Source organism: Drosophila elegans, unplaced genomic scaffold, assembly GCF_018152505.1.
Source record: "Drosophila elegans isolate 14027-0461.03 unplaced genomic scaffold, ASM1815250v1 contig_208, whole genome shotgun sequence".
NCBI lineage: Eukaryota > Metazoa > Arthropoda > Insecta > Diptera > Drosophilidae > Drosophila > Drosophila elegans.
In genome coordinates this window covers 8,494,885-8,518,448 of record NW_024545578.1, presented here as the reverse complement: position 1 = coordinate 8,518,448, position 23,564 = coordinate 8,494,885, and the positions used below count along the sequence as shown (strand labels likewise).

The window sequence follows — 23,564 nt, the reverse complement described above, 5'->3', positions numbered from 1 at the left end:
AAAAATAAGACAGTATACTATACTTACTCGAAAGGAAATGAAACGAACCGTCGGTTCTCATTTGTGTTCCAATTTATTAACACCTCTTTGTTTTTGTGTTTTATATTCTTCGATTAATTGTTATAGCTGTTGTTTGCACTTTTTAATTCTATTTTTTTGTTTTCGGCTATAGCGTATTTTCTTTCACTTACGAACATAGTGGTGATTGGTAGCAAACAAAAACCTCATCAAAAGTATTTTTTAATGGAAACTTCAAATTTTTGTTTAGCTTGGTCTATTTTTGTCTCGGATTTATTTGATATGGAAAAAAGAAAGTAAAAAGTATTGGTAAGCTGTTCCATTAAAATCAGTCTAGACATCTTTATAACTGACGAAAAGTAGGATTGTGTTTTTTTACTTAAAAAAGGTCTAAGAAAATCAGACAACAATGACAAATTTTAAAATTGCATTGACTTGTTTTTAACCTGTTAAGAAATAGTTTTCCCAATAAATAAACAAACACCCTTCGTTTTTATTTATACCAATAATTGTGGCTTTTGTTTAATGTGTCTCATTATCGTTCTTTTATTATAAGTATATACAGTTTTACTAATTTACACTACGCTTAGGGCGCTACAATTACGCGAGCTTACATACTTACAACTTGTGCATAAAGTACAGCAATACATGGATCTCTAGTTTAGGAAATAATTACACACGTAGAAAATTATGGTACATACGAAGTAAAATAAATTAAATTTATAAACGACAGGAACAAATTGGTAACTTAAGACGATAAAAACAATAACAGCTAAATCAATGATTGCTCGTGTACATTTGGCTTGGGTTTGGGCTCTCATTCGGTTTGGGGAAGGAGGGGGAATTTAATTGGGGGGTTTTCCAGCAGACTTGGGTTGATATGTTTCGGGTCCTCCTAGCTACGAACTCAAATCGAAGGCTAAAGAAAAATAACTACAGATGGGATACGGGATACAGAAGTGGACCTAGCTGCCAGGAATTGTGCTTCTATAATTTAGTGGGTGTTTCGTTTCGGATCTGCCATCATCGCGGTTATGTTAGTGTTTGTGGTCGTCGGGTATGTATGTATTCATTGATGTCGCCCTGCTATATATCTTCCAATTTACATCCTATAAGCTCTGATTGCATAAGTTGTATGTAATTAAATTAACGTATCTTCAAATGGTTTTTGGATTATCTTCTCCACAAAATTGCACAACGTCTGGGGCAGCGGTTGGGTATTTTTTTCTCTTTTCGCTTTTCGCTTTACTCTTTTCAATTTTTAATTTTATCCTTGTTGTTTCTCGAATTTAATTGGTTTTCTTGTGTTATTTTGTTGTTGGGGGCCCAATGCCAAAAGGAACCGCTGCATTTGTTTTTGCTTGCTATTTGGTATAAGCGGCGTTAATCAAAATACCGAATAATCACATTGTAAATTATTGTCCGAAAGTGTAATTATACCTTTCAAGCCCGCGCCTCGAAGGCGTCATCGAAACTGGAGGTGACTACGGCCGCAGGAGGGTCAGCTTCTGCTGCTCCCGGAAGGCGATCAGCGAGCGGAAGGCGGAGATGGGCGAGGCCACGGTGGCCGCCGGAATCGGGTCCGGGTCCGGAGAACAGGCCGATGGATGTCATGGCTTTGCACTCAGCGAGGTCACATTCACGCCCGGCGATATCTTGCCGGAGTGCGAGCTGGAGGACGAGGCGGTGGAGTTGCTGGAGATTGGTCCCATCATGTGCTGTGCCGCCGACTGTCCGCTGCTGGTGGGTATGTGCACCACGTCACAGCCCATGGACGACGACGAACTGGAGGCGGAGGGCGAGGCCACGGGCGGCGGCGGTACCTGCTGCTGGCCGCCCGATCCGCCCGAGGTCGTCAGGCTGAGCGGCGCAAAGTGGGGTCCATTGGCCGCGCCCGAAACAGCCGCCTTCCAGAGCAGCGGATTCATGCCGAGTGGGCCATTGTGGGCCGCCAAGCTGGCTCCGAAGGTGCGCTGATGCTCGAGGAACTCCTGCGTGGGGGCGCTCAAGTGCGCCGCAGCTGGTCCGTAGAAGCCTCTATACAAATCCGGTCGGACGTAGGGCGAATAGTTGGGGATCCTCGCGGCCAGCGGGGATAGGATCTTGCCCGGCGAGGGCTGCTGGCCGGGATGGCCGTAGAAGCCGGGATGCGCAGGCGGTAGCTCGACGAGACTGTCCTTGGGTCCCGAGCTCGAGTCCTTGCTGTCCTTGGAGGCCATGTCGGCCAGCGACCAGATCCTCGGCTTCGCCGTGCCCCCCACCGCCGTCTGCAGCGAGTTCTGCTGCGCCTGCTGGTGCTGCTGCAGCAGCTGCTGCTGGTGGTGGTGGTAGGCGGCGATGTCCGGCGGCGAGCCCGCCGGCGGCCGGAAGTGGTGGTGCAGGGCGGCGGGGTGGAAGAGGGGGTGCGCGCCCGGCGGCATGCTGCCGGGCCGGTCGTACAGGTCTGGCGATCCGTTCGGCGAGCCCGGCCGCGACTCGGACCACTCGCTGTTGTTGCTCTCGCCCGGACGGTCGGCCATCATGTCGCCCAGGCGACCCGATCGGTCCTTGTCGTCCGTGGAACCCACGCCGGAGTCCTTGGCATCTGCAAGGAGTAGGAAAAGAGGTGACCAAATTAGAACAAAATTAAGGGTAAACACAAATATTTTAATTGTTTACACAACTTTAAAATAAAACATAAACATAACATAATGCGGTTTCGGAATGCTTGGTCTATAAGATCTCGCTATCTAAATTCCTTTCTAGGCATATTGTTGCCTACTTACAAGGGCTTTTTGAGAAAAATATCGAAAACATTTAAACAAAAATGTACCCTTTATTTATATTTTTTGAATATTTTGTTTGATTTTGTCAGCGCATTTTTTTTTTATCAAACTCTGTGTAACACATTTACTCTTACAGTTATCTACTTTTAGTTTTATCAGAGAAAAGATTTCTAATAATTACATAGAAAAATTATTGTCAGTATCAATTTGATATTCACGGATCAACAAACACGTATTATTTTTAACATTGAATAATGTGAAACTTGATATTAAATAAGGTTATTTTTTGCTTTGTCTCTCAATTCTATTCAAATTGATATGGCAAGTATCAAAAAATATAGTTCTATTCAAATTTTGTGTTCTGTGTAAAATTGATAAACTAGCTTTCTATAAATTTAAAATAACAAAAACCATCTCTTACCTAGCAGATCATTGTCCTCCGTGTTCTTGTCGTCGTCATCGTCGATATTGGCATCGTCGTCGTCGACGCGATTCCTGGGCTCCCAGGTCATCTTGTTTTCCTTTTTCAGTCTTCTTCTCGCGTTGGCGAACCACGTGGACACCTGCGTCAGCGTCATCTTGGTGATAATGGCCAGCATTATTTTCTCGCCCTTGGTGGGGTACGGGTTCTTCTTGTGCTCGTTCAGCCAGGCCTTCAGTGTGGAGGTGGTCTCGCGGGTGGCGTTCTTCCTCCTGGCACCGTTCAAATCCATGCCGTAGCTGGAATAGCAAGAAACGAGAGGAGAAAAGGCCAAATTAGAGGGGGTTCTGGTGCGGATGTGGACATCATTTGCGCGATAAGGAATAAGGAACAAGAAAACCCAACGACCATTCCCCGAATTGCCAGCAGGTGATTAAGGCCGGAATGGAATGCAGACCGACCCAGCTGTTGCCAGGTCGTTTGGAGTTCTTTAAATATGCGCCGACCGGGCACCGAAACAATTGTTGCAATTTGTTAAACTGGCCAACTTGTGTTGGCCCAGCCGACGGTGGGCGGGCGGCTTTGTTCTGCATTAAATTTGTTCATCATAAACGCATTTGCATGGGCCCAGAACATTTATGCCCGTGCAGTTTGCGGTCTGACACATTGCTCCCCATCCCACTGTGCCATCGATGGTCAATGGTCGATGGTCGAATGTGGCCGCATGCCTCCGCGGACGACAACTGTCCTTTATCGCTTTTTGTGGGCAGTTAACATGAACGTTTTTAGTATATTGGTATATATACATCGCGACCGGGGGTACATATATGCCAGAATGCTTTAATACACTGAGGGATTAAGTTCTGTTCAATCAATTGTTTAATTTGTATGTTTCGTAACTGTTTAAGTCACCAGTTAAATAGTCATTTCAAAGTATGATGTTTATTGAAATTAAGTTCTAAACCAATATTTAGTTTTAGAACCACGAGTTTTTCTTTTAGGTCTCTATAATTCCCAACTTGTTTTGTTCAAGTATTTCAGACATTTTCAATGGTTTATAATATCTTAAATATTTTTTCCGAAAGTGTACTCTAATATTGGGGTACAGAATTATTTAAATCAAATCAAGTACGATTTAAACGAGCATTTAGGAGGATTACCAATAGTTGTAAAACGCTGTGACTTTTTTTTCGCAGTGTCTGAAATGCAAAACAGCGACGGGGGAGAGACAGAGCCATCGCATCGCATCGCATACATGTGTAGCTGTCTCATTTGTAGTTTTCAGACAGCTGCCCGATCCGATGCGATCCCATACCATCCCATCCCGTGCGAAATGGATGGAGAGAAGAGGATGACAACGATGTCAACTGGATGCTATAGAAGAACGACTCTGCTGCGTCCGCTGCATTAATTAATTTAAGTTTGAATGCAAAGTGTCGCCGAGTGCGAAACACCTGCGCAGACAGGCACTCTGCCTTTGATCACCTGACAGCTGAATACATTTTTTTAATTTTCCTATCAGCGCTGTAAATGATTGGTGACGACAACAACGACAACGCCGCCCCCAAGTTGGTAATGCTGCTGTGGGCGAAAATTAAAGGTGGGGCCCCTGGTATTCCTCCTGAATTTTGAATCGAATTCGCCAACAGCTCGCAGCCAGCACGTCACGGCGAAATAACTCAAAATTGATTTATGGTGAATATGGCTGGTCGATAGACAACGCAACAAGGCAACGCATCGATATCAACAGTAGCCGCATGAGTCAACTATCAAATTTTGTTATGAGTGTCAATTACAGGGGAAACAATGGGCCCAACGTTGTACCTGTCCGAAACGTGAGGTGACGTGACGGGATGTTGTCGATTGTTTAACCGGCAATTGTGTTTGTGTTTGGAAATTTATGTCACTTTGGCCACTGCAGTGTTTGTGGTTTTTTTGGTTGGGCCTTTGGGGCTTTGGCTTTGGTTTTGGAGGTGCGCTTCGCTGCGATCGGCGGAAGCAGCCCGCCGACGTGCAAACGATCAATTACAAGCGAATAAATTGCCGACGGGTGCGGGGAAATACGAATTCGAATTCAAAATTCGAATGCCACTGCGCCTGCGTGCCAATATGCCGGACTTTTACTATTCGAACGCACTTTTCCAATCTGGCATTTAAATGCAGGTGCTGCACGCACCTGCAGCACCTCAATCCCAATTCCGATACCAATCCCAATACCCATCCCAATCCCACTCACGTTCCGATCGACGCCTTTCAGCGGACCACCATCGGGGTTTATCGATTGGGAACGGGAATGGGAATGGAAATGGGTATGGTAATGGTCATGGGGAAGTATCTGTCGGATTCAGATACTCGCACTTTCTGCCAAACTATTGTACTATTATGACTAATCCTCACCTGTTGAACGGATAGCCGGCGAAGGCCGCGTCGTATGGGTGATACATCGATGGATATGGCCAGGGCGATGCTCCGGCCACCAGGTTCTCCTTCAGATCGATGCCAGCCTGAAATAAACACACAGATAACACAAACATTTTCGTTAGTTGTTTTGTCATTTTAATTTTAGACTAATTTCCAGACGTATGTCCGAATTTAGCTTGAACCCGAGAGCAACGGGCCAGACCTTGAACCAAAATTATTAAAAGTCATGTAAAACAAATCATTAAGACATCTTTGAATTATTTTTGAGTCAATGTATGGCTTGTTATCAGAGAAAACAGAGCACAGTGTGTGTATGTGCTGACAAAAAAATGATTGTGTATTTAATTCGGCAATTTCATTTGAAGCTATAAAAACTTAAGGGAAAAATGTGCCTTGGAATGATTAAAAAATAAACAAACAAAGCTTGACAAATTTATGGCGCTATTAAAGATTTTTTACAAGAATAAATATATTTTTTTTTGGAAATAAAGTTTATGTTAAAAAGAATTTTTATTTAATACAAACAATAAGTAAATATTCTGACAATAAAACAATTAAAGAAACTTTTGTCGATGGAAATGTAAAAGCCTGAATTATGGTCGATTTAACAACTGAAAACTTTCTCGTTATTCTATAAACTAAGTAATTTATTAAACCACATTTAGGCCTCACTGTGCCGCAGTTTTAGTGATAAGCTAGCAACAATCTGACCAGCATCAGCATCAGGCGAGCATGTGGGCATGTCGTGACGCTGGCAGTGACTTTAGGAGCAAAAAGCTCGCGTCTGCACTGCGCTGGAAGTTGTCGGAGATTGGCTCCTTAATCGCAGTGCTAGTACATGCACATTTCGCCATTAGGCGGTTGATAGGAATCACAGAGAACATTTAGGAACACAGACTTTGGCACTGATAGGCGTGGGACTGGCGTGTAATATAGAGCGCTGATTAAGTTTAACACGACAATTATCTGCGCCTCTTGTCGCAACTCGCTGCGACATTTGCCAGCTGTTAAGGCGATAATGACGGAGCGACAGAGGCAGCTGCCGATTCTGATTCTGATTCCACTAAGATCACTTTATGGCACTACTATATACAGTATATACCCGAAATTGGAGGCATGTTCGTCACTGCGAACTCCAGCCGCAGTTATGACAAGCAAGTTGCAAATAGTCGCCAGCCGAATAACAGCGGGGGTACGAAAACAAGATGCGAAATCAATGAGAACGAGCCCGATACCGATCTACATGGCACCGCAGGACGACTACGAGTACGACTACGAGTGCAGGACACTCGGATGCAGGTCCCAAAATCTATTGTCTCGGTGTCGCGACGAGCGTCTGTCTGGCCAGATTGCTGGCAAAGCGGAAATATTTTTATGTCGCCAACACGAAAATGTTGCCGTTGCTGTTGCTGTTGCTGTTGCTGTTGCAACATCGCTATCGCCGACCATCGACCATCGACTCGGAGTAGGAGTAAGAGTAAGAGTTTGGGTATGGGTATGGGTCTCGGTCTGGCCAAAAGGTTCCTCCTGCCCCTGGAGAAGACTCGTTTGCGCAGCATGTGGTGAGTGCGAGTACAGCGGCGATAGACTGATAAACAGCAAAAGCAACAGCCAAAGATCTCGAGGGCCAGGTTAACTCCAGGGCCAAGGCCCTTTGACAGGTACGACACTCGGAAAAATAATAATAATCATATTTTGAATATTAAGTACTGAATTCCCTTTCACATTTCCGTGGGTTACGATTACAAATGTTTCACCAACGAACCCCTTCCCTTTTTCTCTATAACTTTAAAGTATTTTCTTCCCCTTTGCATATTGATTAATAATTAGGGAAAAATTTATTTTTAATGTCAGTAAGTCAGGTTAAAGTTTATGTTATATGCCCGTTGGCTCTTGTTTAATTTAATTTTTTTCAATAAATTTAATGAGATGTTTAATTTAATTAGAAATTAGAAATTAATTGATTGAAGGCAAAATATTGCTTTGGATTTTGTAGAACCAGTTTATATAAAAGGCAATTTTTTTGAACTCAAATGTTGTAAAGTTTTTTTGTATTTAAATTGCAGAGTACAGGATTATTGTTTTCTGAGTGGAGTGAAAGACTGTGACTCCTTGCCATCGCAGAAGTCAGTTAGCCGAACATGGACAGTGTTTTGGGACAGACTATATTAAATTACAACAGGCTGCTCCTATTTCTCAATGGAAGCTCCGAACCGAGAGCTCGACCGAAACCGGTTTACGTTTTACAACCTTTACAATAATCACGCCCGGCTATCACGGGAATTGGCCAAAAGTTGGGATTGGGAATGGGAGTGGGAATGGGGATTGGGGATAGGATCCCGACTTCGAACCCAAATCCGAATCTGTGTCGTGCGTGTTTGGCAGCGAGTGCGTGTAGGCCATGATGTCGATGCGGGCAAAGCGCATATAATAAATTGTTGCCGGCTACCAGGAAAGCATCTCCACGGAGCAACAGTAGCTGGTTGCTAGTACAGACCGATTCTCTGGTGGAAAACGCACCCGTGCCGGGATTTGCGCTGGCGGTGGTTAATATTAACAACATTCGACATGTTTGCGTCTGCGTTTATTATTACCAATACTGCGATGCGGCAGCAGGAGCAGCAGCAACAGCAGCAACATCTACAGCCACCGCACAGATGCAACCCGTTTTCGAGTTAAATATTGCATTACCACTGGCGACGACAACTGCAATTGTAAAAGCGCTGTAGCGCAGATCGCATATTGCCGATAGCTTGTTCTTCCGCAACAATGTTTATGCATTTGCAAAATGTTTGTAGTTTTGGCACTAGAGCTTGTTCCTACGGTTTGTAAATTGTGTACTTGGGCATTAAATGCCCCCAATGTGACCACCATCAGCGAACTGGGAAAGATTTTTGCAATTGCCTAGCAATTTCTTAAAATATTTTTGCCGAAATGGGCAAATAGTTGCAATGGTTGGTTGAGAGTTCAGCCTATTAAATTATAATATTTAGAATATTATAAATATATTCTAAATTAAAGTATAGTTTGTAATTGGCTAATAATAATAATTAACTTCGCCTGCAATAAAATACACCACAAAACCTCGTAATAAGCTCTTATAATAAGCCTGTTAACATTTTATCATTAATCATCTCCCCTCAGACAAAGCAAATATTTGGTAAGGAAATTGTAAGCAAAAGTCCGAATATGAGTAGAAAATGTACGAGAAACTTTTCCTCCGTCCACCGGACGAAAATGAATGAGTGACCACTGTTGGCCGCAAGACCTCAAGTGGTTAGATGTCTGATCCGCTGGATCTTAACAACCGGAGTGCGTCGTTTCACGCATCGGGAAGTGCGGTTTGCCGGATCCCGGTTCTCAGTTCCCAGTTCTCAGATCCCCAATCCCCAACCCATCTCCTGTCTGCGGGCAAATTAAATAATTCAAATTAAAATGGGACTTTGTCTTCATTACCAAGGAAATTCTGCGACTGTGTTCCCTTCACGCCAAACGTCAATGGGCAATGCCTGGGGATTATATGGTTGGTTTCTGGGCAAAAGGGGGGATCCGAGGGGCCTCCGGCTCCTGTGGTCTGTCGCCCTGATGCGCCACGATTTGAGCGATGCGCGTAATGACGGGTCGAGTTAATTAATTGCTGCTTCGATTTAAAAATAAACGCACGTTTGCCCGCCGCATTCCCGCCTGTACAGCGAAGAATGAATGGAATCGGAATTGGAATCGGATTCGTATTCCGAATTGGAGTCGGAATCGAAATTGAAATTGAAATTGACGACAGCACGGAGTTTGAGTCGCGCCAAAGAATGCGTTCTGTCCTAGGAGAGCTAATCTACACTGATAACAAGCAGTTTCTTTAAATTTAAAAATTAAATTAATAAAACTGTTTATTTTCCGTTTAAGAGTTAATAAAAAAATGTTTAGCAAATATTGTCAATAGGTATTTTTAATATTTTCTATGTTAATATTAGATTTGTTGTATTTTTTTTATTACAGTTTGTGCTAGGCGGAATCGTAATTTATGAAATTGTGAATTTCCTACACAATGTTATTTCTTATGAAATTTTAAATATGTTTTCTTAGATTCATCAGAAATAAATTATAATTTTGAAACCAAAAAGTAAATATATTTTTGTATACCTTTTCTTGAGGCTAAACATAAATTTAAATGTGTAAAAAAAGTGTTTTTTTGAAATAACATTTTTTTCCTGTGGAGCCTTGCTTTCTTCCCCTTTCAAAACTGGAGCTCCCAACTCCCGATGACACTTTTTTTTCACAACTCGCTTATAAAGTTGTTCCACTGAGGTCGCTGTTGTTGGTGTTGATGTTGCTGTTGTTGCTGGTCGTGTTGCCTGTTTGTTTGTACGTTGTTCGTATGCGTTGCCATGACTGCTAATTTGTTTGTTGTAGGCAGGGCGGCCATTCAGGCCGTCACACACACACACACAGCCCAACACACAAACACCAAGGCGGAGGGAGGGCTTCCTTTTCCTTTGCCACCCATATAAAAGTGCAAAATTTACTGTTAACGAACATTTTCAACTTTGCCAAAAAGCCAAACAACAACGGCAGCAACACAAAAACTTTCCACAACACTTACGGCAACAACAATGAGATTGGTGCGAGCCGTAAATGTATTTAGTACTTTGGCACACAACCTACACAATCTACACAACCCCCAAACCCCCGACCCCTAAGTATCACCCACTCACCCACTCACCCGTCACCTTGCCATTAGAAAAGCAACCCCCAAAACAACACGACAACACTTCGACATTTTCAAAAGTTGACAAATCAGTGCATGTAGCTGTAGCCAAGGTTCCAAGGAGCAAAACAGAGCAGAGCAGAGCAGGATGTTCCAGGATCGGGAGTTCGTGGTCGGGAGGCTGTACGAGTGGCCATATCTCGGGGTTGTTTTCTCTACTATACTTCTGTATAATGCCAGAGTGTGATATCTGGAGTGGGGCCCTTTTTCGGTTCCAGTGCGAAGGAGAGTGGTCCGATTTGTAGTTGCTTTCTGCTACATTTTGTAGAAAACTTGCCGGGGGCAAAAGTTTTTGTGACTCCCACAGGATATGAGCTTATACCGCACATTTGAGCCAGCCATCCAGTCAGGCAGCCATCTAGTCAGCCAGCCTTTTGTTGGGTGGAAAACCCAGTGCGACTATGTTGTCGAGTGTGAAATTTCATGCTTGCATTGTTGTCGTTGATGATGTTGCGGCACTTAAACTGGGGAAAAGTCAATATACCATTTTGGCTACTTGCCCAGCGTCAAGTGTCTAAAAACACCCATCCGCCCTGTTTTCCAGGGCGGCGTGTGTGTTCGCATTCGGGTTGAAGGCTTCAGACTCCAGGCTACTTTTTATTGCGTAGGAAAAGTTTAAGTGTAACTCGGAGGACCCTCATTAGACTTTGAAAGTTACTTCACTTAAAATATACCAACAAAAATGTTGGCTTAAGCCAAGTTTTAATTTGTTCATTATTTTAGTTGAATATAGGTAAGATTTCCTGTGACTTTTAAATTTACTTTAGATTAGGTGAAATAATAATCCTGAATATGTTTATTGATTTAAAATCACTAAATATGGTATATCACAAGCTGCTCAAAATATGAGGAATATAGAAGTCATTATTTTGCTTTAAATTAATCAGGGAAAAGTTTGTGAATGGCTTCAACACTAAGTCCATTCTCTAAATTTTTCTTTGTTGACTTGTAATTTTTATAGCTTTATAATATAAGTTCACTTCCAGTTTGTTGTACCTAATTTGCTTTCAATATAATTGAACTATTTTTGAAGCACATTAAGCATACTCTGTTTCCTATTAAATAGATTGATAAATTTTGAATTTCTTTTGTCGCATTGAAAATTCCACAAAAAATTTCCCCGCTAAATGAACCCAACAAAAGACCCATTTTAAATTAATGCCGACATTCGGCAATTAACAAAATTAATTTCTCCGAGTGTCAGTGAGCAGCGAGTGCAGGATGCAACATATGCGACGAGGTCGAAGTCAATTTCGGACTTAAGGATAAACAGATAAACGGATGAATGGATCGCAATGGGATGAACTGAGGGCGGACAGGCTGACAGGCTGTCACTTGCGTGTTGACAAATTTATTAATAAGGTACGAGGCGGCAGCGGCCGTCGACGCCCCCCGAAAACACGAGATGGAAAACGGGGAATGCCGGGCATAAGGAAAAAGGAAAAGCGGAAAAGAGAGCGAGGCAGGGAAAAACACCGGGCGCGGCCTGGGCTCGGCCTATTTGTTAGCGGGCGGCGCTCTTCAAATGTATCTTGTGCCATTTGAAATGACAGCGATGCCGCCGCGGTGCACCATCTCATCCACAGGAGTCGTCATCGTCATCCAGTCATCAAGTCATCCACCTTCCAAGCGGAGTCACATTTTCGTAGTTGGAGACGGAGTTTTTGGGAGCGGGATATATATTCCCGCGCTGCGGCAAACTGACAGCCGCTTGACAGCTCGTGTCAAAGTAATGAATCCACCGCATTGAGCAGACACTTTTACAACTAGGCTGTATCTACATGTATATCTATACGGCTGTGAAGGCACATAGATACAGATACAAAGAGAAATCGCTCCAGTTTAGCGCCGGCGGCTGAAGTGACTAATTACGACCCTGGATGATTTATTTAGCAGATGCCACGACCCGACCTGTTTTGTCTTTTAAACGCTGCCATCAATACTGAGCCGTAAATCCTCCGTGATCTCAAGTGCCCCGTGCCCATATGACACTTCAATCACATCGTACTAAATTGCTGTGTCAGCGGGCGGATAAAACATACATATATACTCTATATAGAGTGCTCCGATCGATCTCTGATCGATGCTTTTCGTTGCGACTTTCATAATTTGTTTGGGCACATTGGCTAAATTTATACAGCTACCGGTTCTCTAATTTTATCACATTATTCCCTCGAAGTAAACCAGTTCAAATGCTAATTTCGTTTTAAATATACAATATATATTTTATTGGGCTTGTGTTTGATTACGCGAAACACCAATGGTGGACAGCGAGATTGCACTTAAATCACTTGGCGGCGATAACACTTAATCACACATTAGCGTTCGTTCGTTCACAGAGATCAGCAAATATTGTTTTCACCCACCGAGTGTGTGAGTGTGCGTGTGTTTAGTCACAGCAACTATGCAGACCAAGCCATTTCCCGATTCGTATTCCACCTCATATATCTACATACATCTCCAGCTCCAGTAGTGGCATTCTAAATACTCAACGGGCCATTCATTAAACTCTCAGTTTCAATTTCACAGTCGTCAGCTCTTTTCGAGTTCTGCTTCTGTTTCTTTTGCCCCGAGTGCCGTCAGCTTTTAAGACTTTTTTCTTTTTGGCTTGTAAGCAAATAAATTTATGTGTTCACTTTTGAATGCGACATTTTATCGGATCATATTTAATGGGCGCTGTTAGGGAATCAGCGGTCGGTAGAAGGAGACCTTCATAAAGGAGAACCGAAATTGTCCAACGATTCGGAGACAAATTTGAACATTTAATTTGAAGTAAATACCTATGTCAGTTTAAATGACATTTTTTGTTTGATTTTAGGAATTAAATTAAAGAGAACTGGGGATTTAAACATATGTTCTCAGTTTGTCAATATGTATAAAATAGTAATCTTTGTTTTCTAAGCCACAAATATTTTAAAGACCAATTCCTCTACAATTCCTCAGTAGTTTAAGAAAAACACATTAATCAGTGACCTTTTTTTGTAATTGTTTTCACCCCATTCAATTACACTCCTCTTAGCAATTTTACAGACAATTAAAAATAAGATACACATTAAATTACATTTTTCCCATTCCGGGTAAATTTTCTCAAAAACATTTTATAAGACAACGCAGACAAGGAAACGGGTCAAAACATTGTTTTTAGTTCGATTGACTGGTGAATGCAATTTCCCCGGTTCCACCTAAATTTTCGCCCGAACCGAACACATGCCCAAACTCAATCCAAAGCAAACCAAACCACTGGGTGTCCAATCCTTGGGCTCCGCATGTGGTCCCCGAGAACATTGTGTCCAAATAGAATTGTTGGCAAACAAAGGCAAATTACATGATGCTATTAGAAGCAATGCGAAGCGAACAAAGGGCCGACGGCGAAGCGCCGGACATGTGGTGACCAAACCAAGACGTGCCACAGTCCATTGTCCATAAATTCGGACAGTGCGGCAGTGCAGCAGTGCAGCAGTTCGTAGGGATTCCGATCCCCCGAAAAGACTTGCAGATCGAGTTAAGCCAACAATATTTCGCAACTCTGCGGTCTCGCCTGCACAATAATGTGACTTGAAATATCACTGGGGCGAACGAAAGGTCAGGCGTAGTACTGCAAACCTGGGGACCTGTGGCCCCCACGCCTGACAAATCGCTCCAAGCGAGGCTCTGCTGTAGGCCAGCACAAGCACAAGTTCGGAAGCATAGACGGCACAGGGACACGGTACGGTACACGATCAAATGACGACGCGACTTCAACTTCAGCTTCAACTTCGATGGTGGTCTCCCGCTCCTCGACTCGACAAATTCACAAATTTATTGCGCCATTGTTCGGGGCATATGACTTATGAACAGGCTTTTATGCACAGAAATCAAAATAGTTCTAAAACCAAAATTTCAGTAAATTTTAAAAAGTCTGAAATTTCTTAGTTATGAGATAGCTATAATTGAACAACTCGCTTGAAGTTAACATTTTTTCTTCAGAGATATGTTATTTTTTCTGGCATGAGAATCCTCATTCGAAGCTAATAAATTTTGAATCACTTTAGATACCCACTACTACTTATTTTTGTAATATTTTGTAATAGTTTTGCAACACAATTTATGTTATTAAATATCAAAATAACTAAAAAGTTTCATTATGATTTATAATATCAGATCTATTCTAAAAAGGATTAAGCTTTACAATATTTTAACTAACGTTTAGATCATTTCACCTTTTTGCTTTTATAACTGAACAATTTGAATGATATTGAATAATGATATTATGGTTCATGGTTTTTCCTAAGTGTAGGTCCTATGTCTCCCCAATTTCAGATATTTTTCATGACTGAGTTCACTTACCGGATTGGCGTAGAACGGCGGCTGGTCCGCTGCGATGCCGGAGAGGTAGGCGGACATGCCCTCCGGATAGACGCCGAGCGGGACTCCTCCGGCGGCGGCTAGTCGCTGGTAGTTGAGCATGTCGTACTGGCAGGAGCAGATCGTCTGGCCGCTCACGGGATCCGTGTAGATGGTGCGGCCCGTATCACAGCAGCGGTTGGGCGGGTTGCCCGCCCCGGGCGCCGGTGCCCCTCCGGGGCCGGAGGAGTGCGGCCCGGGGGGCGGGGCGCCCACCAGCGAGAGAGCGGGCATGCCGGCGGACGGACCGCACGGCGAGGTGGAACGGGCGCCCGGCGGCACCGTCGAGGTTACCATGCCACTGTGGCCTGGCCCGGCGATTCCGGGTGCACTCAGCGGCTGGGCGGCGGGACAGGCGAGCGTGGGCAGCGTCGAGGGCGGACTCTGCGGAGCGTTGGTTGGAGGCGTGTTGGGCGACGAGGTGGCAAGGTGAGTTGAAACGGCATTCTGTAAATTGCATTAAGTGACAAAATAGTTAATTAATTGTGGGATTAAAATATATATAGAGATTTTTACTAAGTTCCTGTCTTCCTTTCACTTTATATCTACTTTTTTGTTATTTTTTGAAGCAGGATGATGGTAGCCTTTGCAAAAAGATAGAGGTTTGAATAAGATATTGTTAGCATAAGAAACTATAAATTCAACTCATAAATGCAAGTGTGAAATTGTCTTAATCATGATTCAACTAGTCGAATTCAAAATCAACTAATAGAATTTTAAGTTTGAAAATTAAAAAAAGAATTAAAAAAAAAAAGTTAAGCTTGAGGTATAAATGTAGAATATTAAATGTAAAAAACAAGGGATGAATTGATTGAGAAAATGTCACCAATGAAATACAAAGAAAATAAACATAAATTCGTTAAAATACAATAAATATGGACTTAATAACAAGAGCTCTGCCCAAATAAAAAATTTTTAAGCACTAATCCCAAAACGAAACTACTTTGAAACGATGCTTTACCAAAATTTTCCCATTCCTGATAGGTATTTCATAAATTTGGTTGTACGACTTTGATCTTCTCCAATCCATTTCTCAAGTTTATGGCGGCCCATTAAAGAGCTGCTTCTTGCGATGGATAAAAAGCTACATAGACGGTCTACTGTACCGTGCTACCAGCTGGCACTAAAACTTAATTAAAAACGTTGCCCCTTATCAGCGCGATAAGCGCGTCTCTTCAGTGGGTTGCGGGCTGTCCACGGGCCCTTCAGAACCTCGGAAACTCGGAGCCCCAGAACAGGGATCCCGAACCGCTGTCTCAGTCAATAAAACGAAACGAAACGAAACACTTTCCCCCAACTCCGCTTTCCCGATCCCATACCCAATACTATCCATACTACCCATACCCATACCCAATCCCAAACCCCTTTCCCCTGGTTGATCTTCAAAGTGGGGCCGCCATTACCAACAAATCATGTTTTCGATTGACAACATTGATTTAAATTACACAGCCGATTGCTGCCAACGACGACAGCGGCAAAAGCAACAGCAACAGCAACAACTGCATCGACAACTAGCAACATCGTCAACCAGCAACGTTAACGGCAACGTCCTAAGAGCAATTTGATTGTAAGTTGTCCAATGACTGCCTGGATCGGGGCTCTATATAGTATACTCTGTGTATTTGTGTGTGCACATAAGCCTATCGCGCACTTTTGTCAACACTTTTAGTCAACTGCAACAGCAACAGCAGTGCAACAGCAGTGCAACAGCAACAACACTGGACAAGAGCAACGTACACATTTGCACATGCGACAACGGGGGGGACAAACAAGTTTTAGGTTTGTTTATCGCTGCCTCTTTGGTTAACTTCTCCACTTCTTGGGGCCGCTCTTCCCGTTTAACATTTTACAAATGATCCGAGGCGTAAGATACGATTTTTATCGCAGGCCGGCGGTCACAGTGCTGCATGTTGTATCGGTCGTGATTGATACCGCCGCAATGTGTTGCTGTTGGGATTCGGTGTTGCTGTTGCTGTTGCTGTTGCTGTTGCTGTTGCGTCTCGTGCTTTCATCAAGTGACAACTCAAGTGGCCCTATGCGATTAAAAATTAATTCCCGGTGTTTGCTGGATGGACGGATGGATGGATCCACTATACGCTTTCTTATCAGCTGGCTCTTTGAATCAGCCGCCGATGATTATCGACTATCTAGCTGCAGGCAATGTATCTGCACTACCATAATAATCAAAGCGGGGACTAAAATTATATTCGGGTAGCCATTGTGGAATATAATGTATAGAATGACAGCCATTCATGTCACTCAGGGCATGTTTGTTTAAACAGCATTTAATATTTTCTGATATTCTGTTTCAGCTTTAGTGTTGCGCCACAAGTTGCCTCTTGCACTCAGCGATCGAGTGTGTATACACGCTCAAGTGTCGAGTGTAAGTGATTATATTTTTGGGAGGCAATATTAACTGGGCATATTTGCCAGTGGATCGGATTACCAGAGGGCCAAAAAACAGAGGGTATTATTATGGCCAGAAGGGAGGAAACAAGTCTAGAATCTTATTGGCTTTGCACTCTATTTCTGAGAAAAGTACGATGTGACCTTGCCGGCTTGGTTAACAACCAAAGACATAGATAAAAGAGATTTTCCGAATTGGCAGCCAGTTTTTCGTGTGTTCAGCTAATGTAGCACACTTGTGGTCCTGACATTTTCAACGCATTTGGCAGACATCGATCCGAACATTTTGATCTGTTTTATTTTTAAAACCCATGTCTTCCGTTTGCCAAATCAAAATGTTAGGGCATTACGAACACAGCAAAATCCCGCTGTTTGTGCTCTTGTACATGTGTTTGCTTGATTTACTTGTGATGATCGTAGAGTGGGTTTCGCGATCGGCAAACGGGTTGGCCAAATTGCCACTATCAAAATGCTAAACTTGGCCATTAACAAGCCATCTTACGTCTTACAAATAGTGAAATTGAAAACAATTTGAAATACGCACCATTACTAAACAGATACCGGTTTCATTACTGTGCACTGTCATTTAATATTAATTTTTGCTTTTAACTAAAACTATAAAGCAAATCTTAAAGTTACGATGCACCGATGGTCTCGCGCGCACTTAACCGAAATATGTGTAATCCGAAAGTGATCTGTGATTGATCGGAGCTAGTTTGTTTTTCAATGGTGATTTTGAGTTAAATCCGGCTTGGGAGTATAGTTTTTTATAGTTGTTTTTTTTTTTGTTTTTAATTTTTTTCACTATTTTGCACTTGCCGACGGCGAAAAGGAGCTGGCCATTTGTCGTTGTCAGCCGGCCAACAGCAGGCGCTACTAAAGGGGCACCGTTAATCCGTGTAAATCCGACGGGGGTTACGGATTGAATTGGATCGGATCGGCTCGGATCGGAGATTGGAGATTGCAGATTGGAGGAGCTATCCGGAGGATGCGAGGTCGAACAGGCGAAGCACGAATGAATATGGATCTGAGGCGGGCCGGTCTGTATCTGAATCTGGATCCGATTCCGAGTTCGAGCTGTGAGTTGTGAATTGAGAATCCAGCTCGCAGAACGATTGCGGCGAGCGGCGGGCAGAGAGCACAGCGGTATTATTATTTTCACACAGCCACTGCGGCGGACACGAACGATACGAACAATCTGCGTAACAGTCAAAAGTAGACTAACATGAGTTTCTTGAGCAACTACAAAGTGTACGACAAATGGGAATTACACGACAACCGACAATCGAAAAACAGCGCAGGCAACACACACAGCAACAACAACAACAAGCAGTCGTCCAAACGACGCACCACCACATAGCTACATTCCCCGATTTCGCTGTATGGGTGAGCGAGAGAGAGCCAAAACTGGTTTCTCCCCTTATTTGTACTTCGTTTTCGTTCGTATTAGTGCGTTCTCTTTGCTCTTTTTGAGAGCTTGAGAGTAGTGAAGTATCTGTGTGTGCTGGCCGTTGGCGATGTGTGCGTGCGAAAAGTATCTGTGAGGTGGAAAAAGTAGCAAACGAGGCGGCACGACGACAAACACGAACGGCAACAACGGCAATAATGATTATCATTATAAGTGGGCTGGCCGCTCTGACTGTGTGTGGCATTGGGGGATTGGAATCGGAGTCGGAATCGGTGGCTATAGCTTCCCCCCTCACCTATGCCCCCTTTTGCTCACCAGAAACCAGTGCAGGAGGAAGAGAGACAGAGCGAACCGGTTGGTTAGACCAAGGGGGCAAAAAAGTATCTACCGCCTGTTTGTGACCATAAATAAAGTATCTGCCAGCTGCGGCAGGCGTGAGCGGGATGGCTATAGCCGCTGCGCCGCTGCCCACGAATCGCATCCAACGGCAGCGACAGCAGCAATATCGCAAGTTGCTCGCGTTGGCTGTCGAGTTGCTGGTGTGCAAGCGAGATGGCAGGCCAGCGGCAGCAGCAAGCAGCAGCAACACCGAGCGGCAGAACATGAAAAAATTAACTTAACAACTAGAAAAATGGCTGTTATTGCGTGTTGTTGTAAATGCCGATGTATGTATTTGTAGGCGGTTGTTGTTGCTGTTCTTGCTGTTGCTGCTGCTGATGTTGCTGCTGTTGTTGCTGCTGTTGTTGCCGCTGTTGTTGCTGCTGTTGCTGCTGCTGCTGTTGCTGTTGCAACGCTGCTACTTGCTGCTGTTGCTGCTGCCGCCGCAGTTGCTGGTGCTGCTGCTGCCGTGGGTGTTGCTACGTGTAGTTGTTGCCATAAACAACACAACAACACGAACGTCGCGACGTATGAAAGCAAAGTGTTTACGCTCGCTTCTCGCTTTTCGCCGCTGATGAAAAAAGAAAAGCCTGATGAACATGAACGAGACTCGTGAAGAGGTTGGGCCAACGCGATGGGTAATGTTTTATCATCCGCCTCTGCCGCAGTCGCTGTTGGCAGTACGCCACCCCCCCTCTGTTACCTCCGCCCCACCTCTTGACCGCTTTGGCTCTTTGGCTGGATTGGTGGCATCTTTCGCGCTGCTCCAACAAAAACGCCACCGCAGCTGCCGTCGCTGCCGCTTTTGCTGCTACAACATACGCTCTTACATTTTATTATGTAGGTATTTGTTTTTTGTTTTTTGTTTTCTGTTTTTGCCTCTTGCCGTGGCGTTTCTTTAACTTTTTCTAATTAATTGAAACGCCACTCGAGAGGAGTGACGGCTGCTGTTAGAGCGGGACGGCGTTTATGTGCTACATATGTATCAAACGTGTGTACTTGGAGTACATTCGAAAGCTACTTTGTCGTTCCTGGCAATCGGTGGTTATCCCCCCGCTGCCGCTGCCACAGCCACTGCCACTGCCACACCCCCATTTTTCCTTTCCGCCCACCTGAGCCTTGTGTCGCACACGCAGTAAACAAATTCTTACAACATTTAAATGAAGTCACCGAGGCTTTATCCTTTTCCATTGCTCCGACATTAACGATTAGTTTTTCGATAGTCATTTATTAGGGGTTTCCTTCTCCGCAGGGACAACGCTTCGCAAGTTTTCGTGAAAATTAATGGATTGACAGTGCGAAAATAAAAGTTTAACCAATCATCGTATTAAGGTCACTTATTAAGGTTAAGGTTTTAGTCTTGAAGACAAATTCATTTTTTTCACAGAATAAAAATTATACGTTTTGGTTTCTTTTTTCTTTATAAATAAATTTTAAATTTTTTTCTTCTTTTTTTATCGACTTGAAAATAACGAAATCTTCATATAAGCTTATTATCACAAAAAATACAAATGATTTCATAATATTTATTTGTACGTTAAAAGTGTTTTTTCGATAACTATTTTGCAGTTTATTTTAACAAAGAAAGGTATTAACTAATTAATAACTCAAATAAAAAATAAGAAAAAACCATTAACTCAATAATAGATATTTCAATAAAATTTAAAATGTTTGGTTGTTTATTTTCTATTATTCAAATATTATCAAATGCTAGGCTGTTAAAAAGTGAACTAAAAATGGATTTATATCACCCTTTTACCAATTTGATCACTTACATTACTCTTAATAAGAAAAAGAAAATGGTGTTTTCTGGTTAACCCATTTTAAGTGACTTTTACGATCCGTATCTGTATCTGGCATCAGTATCTTCTTTTTAATTCAGAGCGACATTAATTGGCTCGCGAGCAACAAATTCAGATCACGTTAACCCATTGGCGCGCCTACAAAATTGCCGTCGCCTTCTGTGCAGCAACACGGCAGCAACAACAGTAACAACAGCAGCAACATGAAGAACAGCAGCAACAACTGCTACAACCGCAGCAGCAACTTGTTCCATGGGCGGGGAAAAAAGGGGGCCGAGAGAGGCGTGGAGAGGAGGGATGGTCCGGGGGGGATTGGCCAGCCAGAAGCAACCTTTTTCGAGGCGGGCTTACTGGCGCTAAGAGAGTTTCAGAAAGAGTGAGACAGAGTGCACGGAAAAGTTGCCCCAAATGGCCGCAAGCAAAAGCGGGAGGGCAAGATGATGCCAAAGCCAACTCCCCGAAAAACCCCCCTCCTCCCCACAAAACCCCCCAGCCCCTGTCCCTCGCATCAGCAAACCCAACATAGTCGTTAGTCGCAGTCGATCCAAATCCAGAAACAACGCCAGTCTTTGTTTAACGATTTTTATATTTCGAACACGAGATATATTTGTATCCTTTGTACTTCGCTTGTTGCCACAGAGTACGAGTATCTGTGTGTCGAGCTTGTAGTCGTACTGTATCTGTATATTGATGGCTTCGCCTCGCTTCGTTGAGCTTCGTATCTGGGGGATAGGTAGCCTGCCCCCTTTTCCGTTTGCCCCCGAATGTATCTCTGTTCTTGTTTGCAGATAGCTTGTGGAGACCAGACCAGACCACACCAGGCCAATGATGATTGTGAGCTGAGCCCGGCACACACCATTTTTCGCATCTATGTATCGTTGTATCTGCGTATCTGCAAGCGCGTGTTGCGGTGCGGAGTGCGTACGCGAGTACGCGTCTACAAACGTCGACATGAATTTTAATCTAATAGATACAAATGAAAAGGTGTTTGTGTGCTCCGCTCCGGTGTAATCGCTTTGACTCGCCGGGCTTTTGGGCGTATAGTTGCGGTCGGGCCTTCGCTTTTGCCAAGGAGTGTAGGTATAGTTCGAGTATTGATTCGTTTGCAGCCTTCGTTGGGGATTTTATTGCCTCCCCAAATCCCCCTTAGTCGCCTTTCCTGCACTTTCCCGGAGGACTTATCTCGGGAGTTCCCTTGAGTCTGCGGTTATGCCTGTGCGTCTGCTGGATTTTGCCTCTTTATACAATGTTTTTGATTGATTTTCTTCAAGGAGGTTTATTGAAGAGCAGTGAAAACTTGTAATAAGTACCGAAATTGGGGATTCTTATTGAAAGAAAGTGGTGAGAGTGGGAGGAAAGGGAGGTCAGGCGCTTGGTTAGAAATTGAATAGTAGATTAAGATACTTTGTTCAGTTTTAATGTGACGGTTATTGGGTAGTAGATTTGGTAGATTTTGACAAGATATTTTAGTGAGATTAAGCAAATATCAACTTGTAGGAAAAGTTATGTAAAGCTTAAGTTAATTTAAAATTTACCAAAACATTACGGATAAAACAAAACATATGTTAAATATTTTGAAATAGACTACTGTTATTAAATTCTTATTCAAAAGTTCGTTACAATTTTATTAATTTTAACACGTTACAAAACTATTTAAATTAAAAACTTTTAAATAGCGATAAATGTTAAACATCGACCAGGAATTTTTGTAAACCAATTCTTACAAACGTTGCTGTAAGTTATTTTAGTGAAAAGTTAAGGTCTTTAATGTAACATTAATTTATGAAATGTATTTCTTTCGCTAAAATTAAAAAAAAATATCGCTTTTACAAAAGCATTGATTGATATTTGAGGGCTAAGAAGAACATACTTAAGTTCTGGGGGAGGAGCAACGGGAGAACGGCTGCAGTCTTGACGATTACACGGTTGCAATCCGAGATGTTTCCCGTGGCAAGTGGGCCAAAATGCAGCCAACCAGCTAACCGACCAACCAGCCATTAATGAACGACCAGCCGAGGAGCAGAAGACAAAGGAGTGCTCTTCTCTATCTGGGCATCCGAATCGGGGACTGGAGCAGAGGGGGCTTCCTCCTCGAGTGCCTGTGTGTCTGTATCTGTATCTGTAACTGTGGGGAGGTGTATCTGCAGTCGTACCTGTATGCACCCCGGGGCAGGGTTTAATGCTCGCAGTGTAGCAAACAAACCAGATAGATACTGATGCTCTCTATACGGAATACGGCAGACGGCATACAGCATTCAGCATACAGCCATCATCGACATGCGATGAACATGGAACAAGTTGTACACAGATAATCATAAATAAACGAGCCAGCAGCGACGAAAAAGTCCGAAAGGTACGAGAACCGAAGACACGACAGAGAGAGGACGAGATACATCTACAGCTTCAGCTATAGCTACAGCTACAGTTGGGAAAAAGATACTTCGGGGGGTTGTGGAGGTGGTGGTGGCTCTACGATTTTTTCCTTGCGTTTTTTTGTTTTTCTGGGGAAAGGAAGCCAGGAGCAGAGCGAGCGAGCACGAGCGCCGGAGCTAGCGCCAGGTTCGGGGTTCGATTGGCACATCCACAGATACATCCGAGGCCGGAGCCACGGCCACATCCCTGCTGGCAATCGTAGAAACACAGGCAGCCAGATAAAAAGATACTTTTGCACGGCGACACTCGCTCTGCGCTGCCGCTGAGCCAGAACGAGAAGGACTATTTGCCACTTGGGAATTGTGCTCGTTGAAATCAATTTCGCCCAACCTAATTAGAAAGAGCGCTCATCAAAAATAATAAGGGT

The 23,564-nt window shown here is 43.5% G+C and overlaps 1 protein-coding gene across 2 annotated transcripts; it reads right to left on the bottom strand.

Moving 5' to 3' along the window:
• Positions 1-522: 522 nt before the first annotated feature.
• On the bottom strand, positions 523-18,088 carry LOC108146848 (homeobox protein caupolican). 2 transcript variants are annotated; one of them, XM_017273054.2, is made up of 5 exons: positions 17,721-18,088; positions 14,714-15,217; positions 5,602-5,708; positions 3,205-3,503; positions 523-2,602 (listed from the first exon to the last, which is right to left on the bottom strand). In XM_017273054.2, the coding sequence occupies exons 1-5, from the start codon at positions 17,760-17,762 to the stop codon at positions 1,629-1,631; spliced, it is 1,926 nt and encodes a 641-aa protein (XP_017128543.1). In that variant the 5' UTR covers positions 17,763-18,088; the 3' UTR covers positions 523-1,628. The 2 variants fall into 2 exon arrangements, with proteins under 2 accessions (XP_017128543.1, XP_017128542.1); XM_017273053.2 differs by lacking the exon at positions 17,721-18,088 and adding an exon at positions 15,732-16,117.
• Positions 18,089-23,564: the final 5,476 nt, after the last annotated feature.

Excerpts from the sequence above, each read along its gene's own strand:
- LOC108146848 (XM_017273053.2), bottom strand. The coding sequence starts at position 15,800 with ATGGATTGGAGAAGATCAAAGTCGTACAACCAAATTTATGAAATACCT. Across the intron at positions 15,218-15,731 it reads TCAGGAATGGGAAAATTTTG|AATGCCGTTTCAACTCACCT; the intron begins GTAAAGCATCGT and ends TGCAATTTACAG. Across the intron at positions 2,603-3,204 it reads GGAGGACAATGATCTGCTAG|ATGCCAAGGACTCCGGCGTG; the intron begins GTAAGAGATGGT and ends TACTCCTTGCAG.